Here is a 12,708-nt window from a genome sequence, read left to right as displayed (position 1 = left end):
ATCAATAACAGCAGCAGCATCAATAACAGCGGCAGCATCAATAACAGCGGCATCAGCAATAACAGCGGCAGCATCAATAACAGCGGCAGCATCAATAACAGCGGCATCAGCAATAACAGCAGCAGCAATAACAGCAGCAGCATCAATAACAGCAGTAGCATCAATAACAGCAGCATCAGCAATAACAGCAGCAGCATCAATAACAGCAGTAGCATCAATAACAGCAGCAGCATCAATAACAGCAGTAGCATCAATAACAGCAGCATCAGCAATAACAGCAGCATCAGCAATAACAGCAGCAGCATCAATAACAGCAGTAGCATCAATAACAGCAGCAGCATCAATAACAGCAGCATCAGCAATAACAGCGGCAGCATCAATAACAGCGGCAGCAGCAATAACAGCAGCAGCAATAACAGCAGCAGCATCAATAACAGCAGCAGCATCAATAACAGCAGCATCAGCAATAACAGCAGCATCAGCAATAACAGCAGCAGCATCAATAACAGCAGTAGCATCAATAACAGCAGCAGCATCAATAACAGCAGCATCAGCAATAACAGCAGCATCAGCAATAACAGCAGCAGCATCAATAACAGCAGTAGCATCAATAACAGCAGCAGCATCAATAACAGCAGCAGCATCAATAACAGCAGCAGCATCAATAACAGCAGCAGCATCAATAACAGCAGCATCAGCAATAACAGCAGCAGCATCAATAACAGCAGCAGCATCAGTAACAGCAGCAGCATCAATAACAGCAGCAGCATCAGTAACAGCAGCAGCATCAATAACAGCAGCAGCATCAGTAACAGCAGCAGCATCAATAACAGCAGCAGCATCAATAACAGCGGCAGCATCAGTAACATCAGCAGCATCAATAACAGCAGCAGCATCAGTAACAGCAGCAGCATCAATAACAGCAGCAGCATCAATAACAGCAGCAGCATCAGTAACAGCAGCAGCATCAATAACAGCAGCAGCATCAGCAATAACAGCAGCAGCATCAGTAACAGCAGCAGCATCAGTAACAGCAGCATCAGCAATAACAGCAGCAGCATCAATAACAGCAGTAGCATCAATAACAGCAGCAGCATCAATAACAGCAGTAGCATCAATAACAGCAGCATCAGCAATAACAGCAGCATCAGCAATAACAGCAGCAGCATCAATAACAGCAGTAGCATCAATAACAGCAGCAGCATCAATAACAGCAGTAGCATCAATAACAGCAGCATCAGCAATAACAGCAGCAGCATCAATAACAGCAGCAGCATCAATAACAGCGGCAGCATCAATAACAGCGGCAGCATCAATAACAGTAGCAGCATCAATAACAGCGGCAGCATCAATAACAGCGGCATCAGCAATAACAGCGGCAGCATCAATAACAGCGGCAGCATCAATAACAGCAGCATCAGCAATAACAGCAGCAGCAATAACAGCAGCAGCATCAATAACAGCAGTAGCATCAATAACAGCAGCATCAGCAATAACAGCAGCAGCATCAATAACAGCAGCAGCATCAGTAACAGCAGCAGCATCAATAACAGCAGCAGCATCAATAACAGCAGCAGCATCAGCAATAACAGCAGCAGCATCAATAACAGCAGCAGCATCAATAACAGCAGCAGCATCAATAACAGCAGCAGCATCAATAACAGCAGCAGCATCAGTAACAGCAGCATCAGCAATAACAGCAGCAGCAATAACAGCAGCAGCATCAATAACAGCAGCAGCATCAATAACAGCAGCAGCATCAGTAACAGCAGCAGCATCAATAACAGCAGCAGCATCAATAACAGCAGCAGCATCAATAACAGCAGCAGCATCAATAACAGCAGCAGCATCAGCAATAACAGCAGCAGCATCAATAACAGCAGCATCAGCAATAACAGCAGCAGCATCAGTAACAGCAGCATCAGCAATAACAGCAGCAGCAATAACAGCAGCAGCATCAATAACAGCAGCAGCATCAATAACAGCAGCAGCATCAGTAACAGCAGCAGCATCAATAACAGCAGCAGCATCAATAACAGCAGCAGCATCAATAACAGCAGCAGCATCAATAACAGCAGCAGCATCAGTAACAGCAGCAGCATCAGTAACAGCAGCATCAGCAATAACAGCAGCAGTCATAACCAACAGCAGCAGCAACAATAACAGCAGCAGTAATAATCATCAGCAGCAGCAATAATATGCAGCAGCAGCAGCAATAACTGCAGCAGCATAGCTGATCTATTCTGTTAGGACCAAACATAACATTGTCATATCCTTTACCATGCCAAACACTTGAGAGTTGTCATGACAGAAATAAGTTTTAGGCAGGTCTGGATCAGTGTTCTCTGTTAGAGAGAATAAATCTCTTTGTGGGAGACTATGAGCTCTGTAGCTTTCCAGATCGTATACGTGCACAAACAGATACTTTACACACTAAAGGAAAGCATTAAAAAGCATCATATAATACAGTCTCATGATCTTAAAAACCTGGCGATCTAGAGGTTTCAGCACAAATGCATAAAGATTTGTTTCGTAGACATTGTTCTAATTAACGTGTACTGGAGCGGTTTTGACTGGTAGTGTGTGTTAAATGTGTTTTACAGCTCTGAAAGTGCATGTGAGTGTTGTTATTTGTAATGTGTCTGACAGCTTTAGAGGGCTGAGTTACTGGGAGGACTTCGGCTCATACTTTATGACTTGTCTGTGAAAGCAACAGATGTGCTATCAGTGCCGGGCTGTAGGACTGGGCTTCGTCTCTCTCTAGAGAGCTGAGCCAGCTGAAATACAGATGTGTATTTGTGTGTGTGTATGTGTGTGTGTGTGTGTGTGTGTGTGTGTGTGTGTGTGTGTGTGTGTGTGTGTGTGTGTGTGTGTGTGTGTGTGTGTGTGTGTGTGTGTGTGTGTGTGTGTGTGCGTCTCCACCCTGCCTCAAGAGCACCGTAATCCTATTTAGTGAAATTATCTTATCTTCCCTCCCTCAATGACAGTGGTAGTATTATCCGCTTAATCTTCCAAATCCAATTCTCCTCAGTGCCAGGAAGAACGACTCGAGAGCGTGAGAGTTGCCCATCTATCATCTTTATTACTAGACGCTGCGTGGATCACATGTGTCTGATGACATCATGAGAAATGTGACATCACATTCTGACAGCTTCACCTTCTCACATATTACACCTGCCAATGGCGGCTGAATTGAGAAGAATTAAAAGGCAAAAATGTGACTTATTGTTTTGCATAATTTTAATTAGAAACATCACAAAGACTGGACTACTACTATCTGTGTTCTAATTCAGTATAAACCTCATTATGTTGCATTGGCATATTTACTCACCAAAGCTCAATTTTATTCTAATTTAAAGTGTTCATATTGGACTCTTGGAATGTGTGAACATGTGTTCGGTGTAATGTTGTAATGGGAACGTGTCTGATCTCCTGTATGTGAAGGTGACAGCTGTCATTCGGAGTCTGTGGCCTCTTTGTATCTGGAACAGACAGCGTTTGTTGTGGAAATATTGCCAGTGTTTTCCAGTGTCTGGGTTTCACAGCGTTTACCCACCTATTACATCACTGTGTCCTCCTCACGCTCACCCATATTCACCCATATTACGTCAATGTCATAAGATGTGATATGAGTGATGTTATTTCAATGTATTGTCTCATACAGTAATAGGGTTAAAATAAATTCTGACCTATTTTAAATGCATTCTAAATATATGTTGTAAAGAGCATGACTTAAGGAAATATATTTGTCATACTGAAAATTGTCATTGATTTAATAAACCTTCAAATGCCAAAGCATGATGTACTTCAAGGGGCATGAAAATGCATTTTTACTCTTAAAGTACATTTTGGCTAAATGCAAATATATTTTTAAAAATATTTTTTGACCATTTAAATATATTTAGATATAGATTAATATAAATGTGTTGGAAAATATATTGTAAATATATTTTCAATTATATATATATATATACCATGAACAAAAATCAGCATCCTGAAGAACAACTAACTAGTAAATAAATAAACACTGCATAGTGTTCTTTTTATAAATAAAATGTTGATTAATCCTTATTTAAGTTATTCAGTCACGATCAGTGAGTGAGTTTCTCTTTGTCTTTTGTTCTTTGATTAACATTAATGACACAGAGAGCAGCAGGTTTATTAGGCTGCTGTCACTTTAAGACCAAATGCACTGATCCAATATACTGATACACATGCGTTTTCTTTCTCAACTGACTGACAGAGGATATTTTGACATAATTTTGTGTGTATTTGTCCTTTCTAGCGCAAGAAGATGCAAAAGAGAACTCAGTTCAGTATTCGCACACTATATGATGCCAAATTGCGTTCTCTTTTCGCTTCTTCTTGCACATGGAATCGATTTTCGATTCCCGAATCTACTCATTACTGCCGTTCTGCTTCAATATGTGTGATTAATTTGGTTCGTTTTATTTGTGTTTGGCAGCATCACAGAAACCAAAGGAACCAGGAGCCCCTGTGGTGGCGTGTGGCGGTGGCGTTTTACACGCTCCTGTTCAGGAGAGACGCCGACGCTCGGGACGGGAGGGCAAATCGCAGGTGAAACAAAAACAAACTGCCATCCGTGTCCCAGTCCACATCACGGAGCGGGACGTTTAACGGCACTGTCTGATATCTAACACGGGTTTTGAGGGGGGAAAAACAAAGACTGAGAAGAAGACGCCTCCGCAGGACGGGGGACGGTTTTTTATGGTAACCTCTTTTCCCCCTACGAAGATGCCATGATGTTCTTGAGATTCTAACAGGAATATTTTCATAAACATTTTGAGGTATTTTGTACAGTATGCTGTCGGTGTTTAAGTTTCTTTGCACTTCCGTACGTGTATTCGAATGACCTCTGCGAGTCTTGGGAATGCCTTACCGTCCCACGCCACCGCCGAAGCGGACGGATGAAGATACGAGGACGGTGGATGGGGCTTTTCCTTCAGAAATCTCCCAGGACGTCACTTACAAATCTCCAAAGAGGCCGTTTCTCAGAACAAAGCTTTTTGCACCTCAATTTTTCTTGGTGTTTTGATGTTCTATTTACCTTTTATTACATCATTGTTGAATTTTTATCGTTCTTCCTGTTTTTTAAATACTTTGAATACGATCTAGACATCCTTGTGTTTGTCAAGCAACCGAAGAGGGTTTGATGAAGAGTTGATGTACTGCTGTTATTGTCTTTTTATTTCATTTGATTTCAGTTCTTGGCATCCAGCTAGTCAACAATCAACAGCATCAAACTTTACAATCCAGTAATATTGTGAAAATGTCATGTTAAAAAAAAACTGAGGTTACACTTTACAATAAGGTTTCATTTGTTAACATGAACTAACACTGAACAATACTTTTAATCTCAACATTAACTAAAACATTATTAAGATCAAATGTTGAATCTGTTATCATTATTTAATGCACTTTGAACTAATATGAACATTAACAAAGGTTAATAAATGCTGTAAGAATATGTTGTTCATTGTTATGTTAACAAATGAGATCTTGTTGTAAAGTGTTACCAATATATGGTTTAATCAGGCCTTAAAAATGCACCAAATTTTGGGAAATATTAGAATAAATGGTAATACTTTGCAATAAGTTTTCAGTTGTTAGCATTAGTTAACATGAACTAACAATGATAAATACTTCTAAAGCATCTTAATGTTAATATCACACTCTAAAAAATGCTGGTTTAAAAACAACCAAAGTTGGGTTAAAAATAGACAAACTCAGTGATTGGGTTATTTTGACCCAGCGTTTGGGTTAAATGTTTGCCAAACCTGCTGGGTAGTTTTATTTACCTCAACTATTGTTTAAAAATTACTGCATTGCTTGCTTAAAATGAACCCAAAATATGTTGGAAGTGAACATTTATTAATAAGTTTAATGAATAATAAGTAAACAATAAACATTTATAAAATTGGTTATTATTAAATGTTCACCTTTTGATTATTACTGTTGCAGCCCAACCCAATCGCTGCATTAAAACAACCCAACCACTGCGTTAGGACTATCCAATTGCTGGGTTAAAACAACCCAACCGCTGTGTTAAATCAACCCAACCACTGGGTTAAAACATCCTAAACGCTGGGTTAAAACATCCTAAACACTGGGTTAAAACAACCCAATCGCTGGGTTAAAACAACTCAACTGCTGCGTTAAAATAACCCAACCGCTGGGTTAAAATATCCCAAACACTGGATTAAAACAACCCAATCGCTGGGTTAAAACATCCCAAACGCTGGGTTAAAACAACCCGGTCGCTGGGTTAAAACATCCCAATCGCTGGGTTAAAACAACCCAATCGCAGGGTTAAAACATCCCAATCGCTGGGTTAAAACATCCCAATCGCTGGGTTAAAACATCCCAAACGCTGGGTTAAAACATCCCAATCGCTGGGTTAAAACATCCCAAACGCTGGGTTAAAACTACCCAATTGCTGGGTTAAAACATCCCAATCGCTGGGTTAAAACATCCCAATCGCTGGGTTAAAACATCCCAATCGCTGGGTTAAAACATCCCAATTGCTGGGTTAAAACTACCCAATTGCTGGGTTAAAACAACCCAATCGCTGGGTTAAAACATCCCAATTGCTGAGTTAAAACATCCCAATCGCTGGGTTAAAACATCCCAGTTGCTGGGTTAAAACATCCCAATCGCTGGGTTAAAACATCCCAAACGCTGCTCATTGTTAGTTGATGCACTAATGGGACCTTATTGTAAAGTGTTACTCTATAAACGTTCAGCAAAAATGTTGACTTTACGTCTCCGACTCACTCAGGTACTTCAATCCACTCAATTTGAAATGGCCAATAGATACAAACCTGTTTTCACATATCGAAGATCATTTGTGTGCCTACGACACGAACAGAACGACCTAGACTGTGTTTACACTAACATACAGCAAACATATCAGCCTCAGCCTTATTGTAGTCGTCGGCTCTCTTCACATGTCATTTTGTTTTTATATATCAGCTAAAACTGTGGTTCTCTTCATCCTGGCCATCAGTTTCATGGCCTGCGAGCAATACTGTGTAAATCTGTGAAGCGACTGCATTGTTTCTCCTCTCAGGACACTTGGCGCTTTCGATTTTCCTGTTTTATTTTCTACTTTTATACTAGGTGATCTGTAAAGTTTTGGTGGTGTAAATTTCTTTTCTTGTTTTTTTTTTTTTTTTTAAATAGGACCACTACTTTATTTGTAAAAGACGTGAGGAAGAAGTTCTTCTGAAGACTGTAATTATTATGTTTGAAGACACTGATGCATTCAATGCTGTTCCTCTGATTTGTCTGTCTTGTATTTTTGTTTGTTTTTCATCTTGAAGGAGTGACACATATTTCGTGAAACTTTCCCGCCAACATGCAGTTCATTCGTTTCTAATCAGAGATGTTGGCAGAATGATTAAATGAAGGAAAGCATACACTTTTGTTTTTGTTTCACATTTTGAAGACAATACAGATGAAAGTCCTCATCATTATCAGAACCGTGTCAAATATTGAAATCCAGCAACATTCAGATCATATTTCACCCCAAAAATCAAAAGAAAGAAACGAGAATCGTTTTGCATTTCAACTTATTTTTAGGTGCATTTAGTTTAGTTGTTTAGCAGGGTTCTGAAACCATAAAAACATTTTCGTTACTTGAAAGAAAATAAAATATAAAAACGCAAACTTATTTGATTTCAGCCAGTTCCAAAGACAACATTTCATATTTGCATTTAGTTTAAATTGATGTACTAATATAACTGAAACTAAAATAAAAATGAATAAAAACCATTAAACGGCTATTAACCAAAATTAAAATTAAAATGGAAGAAAATAAAAACAGATTCAAAATATTAGTGTCTCAAGTCAATTTAATTAATGATTAAACATCTGGATGATTTTAATCACTGAAACGGTATCAAATTGAATACAGAACAATTGTCAAGTCTACACTTGAAATGCTGGGTTAAAAACAACCCAAGTTGGGTTAAATATGGACAAACACAGCGATTGGGTTGTTTTAACCCAGCGGTTGGGTTAAATGTTTGCTCAACCTGCTGGGCAGTTTTATTTAACTCAACTATTGTTGAAAAATGACTATATGGCTGGCTTAAAATGACCCTAAAATCGCTGAGTTTGTCCATTTTTAACCCAACTTGGGTTATTTTGAACCCAGCATTTTTGCTGTGTATTTATTTCTATAGTGTTTCATACAATACAGATAGTAATAAGCAGGAAAATAATGATGCAAATTTAAATTCATGACAATAATAACAATGCCAATGCAAAGTAATGGCCAACAGGCTCCCGTTTCTTGTGATTTCGAGGTGGAGTATGACCGGGATGTGCTGGTTTCCGGGGGTCTGTACTGGTTATCCGTCAGCTCCACTGGTACATCATTAGGGTACAGGTACAGTTCTCGAGAGCGATTTGGGCCGCGGCTGAGAGCATGTTGAAGCATGTTGAATGTTGCGCGAGGTGAACGTGAGTTTCCTGCAGATTGTGAACGCTGAGCCAGTGTCGCGCGCTCATCCGCCTCCTCGAGCCCTCGCTCACGTATGTGCACTCCTCCACTCCTTATTTATTTTAATTTTTTCTTATTTATTTTGTTCCTTTTTTTGTGTGTGTATATTGGCCCGTTGCTACTGTATACATTTCATTGTGCAATTCCTTTCTTTATATCCCTTGTTTATACTAACGTTTTGTTGTTGTGCATTTCTCGTGTTTGTTGTGTTGCTGAAGGAGGTTTAGGATGATTTTAATCTGGTCACTGTTGTTCTGTTTGTTCAAATCAACTAAGTGCCATCAGATGAACTGAGCACGAGTGAAATCAGAAGAGTCCGGATTGTATAATTAGGTTACGTAAACATGTCCAGGTTGTATTTCTCCCTACAAAATCGAGTAGAAAAAGTTGCGTAAATAAATTTAAATATAAATACATTATATTTATTCATTAATTTTAATATATTTTATAGCATGATCTGCCTGAATACTCAATGCACAGATAGTTCCAGTCAGTTTAATCACCGTTCTATATTAATGCGCTGTGACATTGCACAGAAACGTCTTCTCAACGCTGGCCCGCGAAGATATTTGACTTTTGGTTGCAGACTGAGCAAATCTGAACACAGTTTGAGACCTAGTTCTGAAACATATATAAGAAAAATACCTGCTTTTCATTTGATTTGGGGGTGAAATATGACTTGGACATGTTTGTTATGCATCTTGTGAGCTTCACTCAATCTTTTCATGAAATGAATTCTGCTTCTGAGGGTCTAAAACCTTGTTCAATCTCTCCAATATCCTAAAGATCATTGCATTCAATCAGAATCCCATCATAACTGGAGGTCTTGAAGACAGTCGCAGTTTGTGTTCATGAAACTAACCTTGTGAAGTGCTTTATCTCTGTTTCTCTCTTTTTACATGCACTGGAAAGTACTTTGTGTTTGATTGAATCTCAAGAGTTCTCGTATCCCAGTGTTATAGTATCTCTAACATGTCGCTCTTCTCAAGATCTTGAGATGTCAGGAATATTTTTTTTTTTTTTGTCTTCAATGTTTTTGATTCAGACGGTGCCCGTATTAGTCTGAAATCAACAACCCATGATGAAGCCAACAGTGTCTTTAACTGTATTTCACTCCATCTGTTGTTTTGTAAGTTGATATTGACTGGGGCTCATTGGTTTTCTTTCTGAAATTGGTGGCTTTTTGAAAGCAGATGTGTTTGTCGACTGTGATCGAGGGCTTTTTCAGTCTCAAAACATTCCTTGTCGTCTGCAGTTCCAGATTGTGCCACACAATCACGGTTGGCATATTCTGCCTGGGCCTTCGTATATCCAACAGCTGATGATTTACATTGAAATGAACCCATTCAGAAAGCCATTTGTTTTAAGTAACGTATGGATCCATCTAGTCTCGAGGCTCACACACTCACTGTACACCGAGAAATGAGACCCAGCGAAGATGTAGCATGTGTGTAAACATTGGGACTGTACTCTGCACTCCTCACGTTGGTTTTGATACAGTATGGAAGTTCTAGTTTTTGTTATATAGTGCAATATGCTGTACATAAGAGCTTTGCTCTACAAAATACTTTTCTGAAGTTTTTTTGGTTGTTTCATTGGTACACTTTTATCAATAAAATCATATTAAAGTCTCAATGTTTTTGAATCATTATTATTAACTACTACTAAGTTGACCAAGCGCAGCTTCTAAGTATCAATGTATGTAGTGTATGCGCTTTTTTGTGTATTTAATCTACATTTATGATGTCAAATGTGAGATCCCCCTTGTTTAATCAACAATAACAACAGTGTGTCAGGAGATTTCATGTGTTTGTGCTTCTGTACGTCTATTATTGTAGTTAAACCAGTGTAATATGTTGTAGTTTGTTGAACTAGAGCGAGTCAAGCACCCTGAGGCTGTTTATTGGCGTCACGTCGTGCAGAAGCGTAATGAACTGTACGGTATTGGGGCTGCTGGAGACGTGAAACTATCCAGGCGTTTGGCAGCGCCGCTGCCCGCTGTTTGTCTCTCCCAGAGCGAGGTCATTAATTCAGCCGCTCTGCCATGCTGCTGCCCACACTAATGAGCGCCTGTCACACACGATCACGTGACCCGAGCCCTGGCGTCACACGGCTGTCGTTAAAGTCCGTTCTGAGCCTCGTGCCCATTTATAGTGCAAACAGGAAGGTTCTGACTGAATTAATGTCAGTTTTCAGAAAGGTCACTTTACTTTAGTCGATGCACAGCTGCAGGAGGGACTCGTTTGATGTTCATGTCAGTCGATTTGTCTTAGACGAGGATTAAGATTAAAACACTGATGACCTTATGAAAGTGGTAGAGGTGATAGAGGTCAAAACCATTGTTTTTTTTCATGCACTGGTCAGTTTTGAGGTTTTACTTTCGTAACATGTCTCAGGTCTATTTGACTTTATCAATCTGTGTTTCATTATATGCCAACAGTGACAGTTCAAACATGGAAAAAAGCACTTCTTGTGTTTTTGCCTCAAGTTTGCATGCCTGTAACTCAAGAAGTATTAAAGATATCTTAATGTCCTTTTAGATTCTGGTTCTGAACAAACTTTTCTTTTGGTATCTTCATTTTAAAGGCCCTCGATGGTTCAATCCCAGAGATATGGAGATCTTAATGCGGCTCCATGAGTAAATTGGTCACATTTTCAGTGGTCAAAAAACAAATGTGGGTCAGTTTGTATAAAGATGATACTTCAGGAATATCTGAAGAACAAATAATGTTGAAACTAGTTGCATATAACATTCCTCTCTGAGTGCCATAAATATTCCTTTTCCAAAGTTTGCATGCCTGTAACTCTAAAAGTCTTCAAGATATCTTAATATCCTTCTAGATTCTCATTCTTAATAAACTTTTTCTTTTGAAATCTTCGTTCAATAGTTCAGTCCCAGAGATATTGGGATCTCAATGCAGCTCCATGTTCAGATTGTTGTATTTTACCTATTTTCAATGGTCAAAAACCAAATGTAAGTAACTTTTTAATAGTTATTGTGTTTAAAGATGAACGTCTGAAGAACAAATGACACTGAAACTAGAAATGTATCTTGTTTTCCTCTATCAAAACAATTGAACACACCTCTCTGAGTGCCAAAAACAAACCTTTTTCCCAAGTTTACATGTCTTTAATTCAAGAAGTGTTAAATATATCACAATGTCATTTTGGATTCTTGTTCTTATGAAACTTTTCTTTTGTAATCTTCATTTTGTGGTTCAATCTCAGATTTAGGGATGTCGTTGTGGTAATGTGTCGTCATGATACTGCGTATTTGAACTCTTGGTAGCTTCACAAGCTGGTAAAATGAACAAAATCCCATCGTCCAAATATCCCTAAAACTGATTCAAATATAGATTCTTATAAAGACAAATTAATGTGCCTCAACTAAACCATTTTCAGTGGATTTTTGGTGCTCAGAGAGTTATGTTTTATGCAATTCTTTTGATAGAGGGAAACGAGATACATTTCTAGTTTCAACATTATTTGTTCTTCAGATATTCCTCTTTAAAAGCAGAAAGTATCAGCTGTGTGCAAAGTGACCCACATTTGGTTTTTGATCACTGAAAATGGGTAAAATTCAACAATCTGAACACGGAGCTGCATTGAGATCCCAATATCTCTGGGACTGGACTATATAGGGCCTTAAAAACGAAGATTTCAAAAGAAAAGTTTATTAAGAATCAGAATCTAGAAGGATATTAAGATATCTTGAATATTTTTAGAGTTTCAGACATGCAAACTTTGGAAAAGGAATATTTATGGCACTCAGGAATGTTCTATGCAGTTGAGATGATGGAAAAACACAAGATACATTTCTAGTTTCAACATTATTTGTTCTTCAGATATTCCTGAAGTATCATCTGTATACAAACTGACCCACATTTGTTTTTTGACCACTGAAAATGTGACCAATTTACTCAAGGAGCCGCATTAAGATCTCCATATCTCTGGGATTGAACCATCGAGGGCCTTTAAAATGAAGATACCAAAAGAAAAGTTTGTTCAGAACCAGAATCTAAAAGGATATTAAGATATCTTTAACACTTCTTGAGTTACAGTCATGCAAACTTGAGGAAAAGAACACAAGAAGTGCTTTTTTCCCATGTTTGAACTGTCACTGTTGGCATATAATGAAACACAGATTGATAAAGTCAACAGATTTCACTAATAGATCTTCC

General features: G+C 38.6%; 1 protein-coding gene across 1 annotated transcript in view; it reads left to right on the top strand.

The window, feature by feature from the left end:
* Window positions 1-5,753, top strand: part of bmf1 (BCL2 modifying factor 1) — a 22,420-nt gene extending 16,667 nt beyond the window's left edge. The window contains exon 4 of the mRNA XM_048192107.1: window positions 4,466-5,753. Within this exon, the coding sequence (XP_048048064.1) occupies window positions 4,466-4,582 (117 nt within the window). The 3' untranslated portion in view covers window positions 4,583-5,753. The remainder of the gene's footprint in view (window positions 1-4,465) is intronic.
* Window positions 5,754-12,708: the final 6,955 nt, after the last annotated feature.

The sequence above is a fragment of the Megalobrama amblycephala genome, linkage group LG5 (genome assembly GCF_018812025.1).
Source record: "Megalobrama amblycephala isolate DHTTF-2021 linkage group LG5, ASM1881202v1, whole genome shotgun sequence".
Classification (NCBI taxonomy): Eukaryota; Metazoa; Chordata; class Actinopteri; order Cypriniformes; family Xenocyprididae; genus Megalobrama; species Megalobrama amblycephala.
The sequence above is the reverse complement of the archived record's forward strand: the minus strand, read 5'-3'. Positions and strand labels throughout refer to the sequence as shown.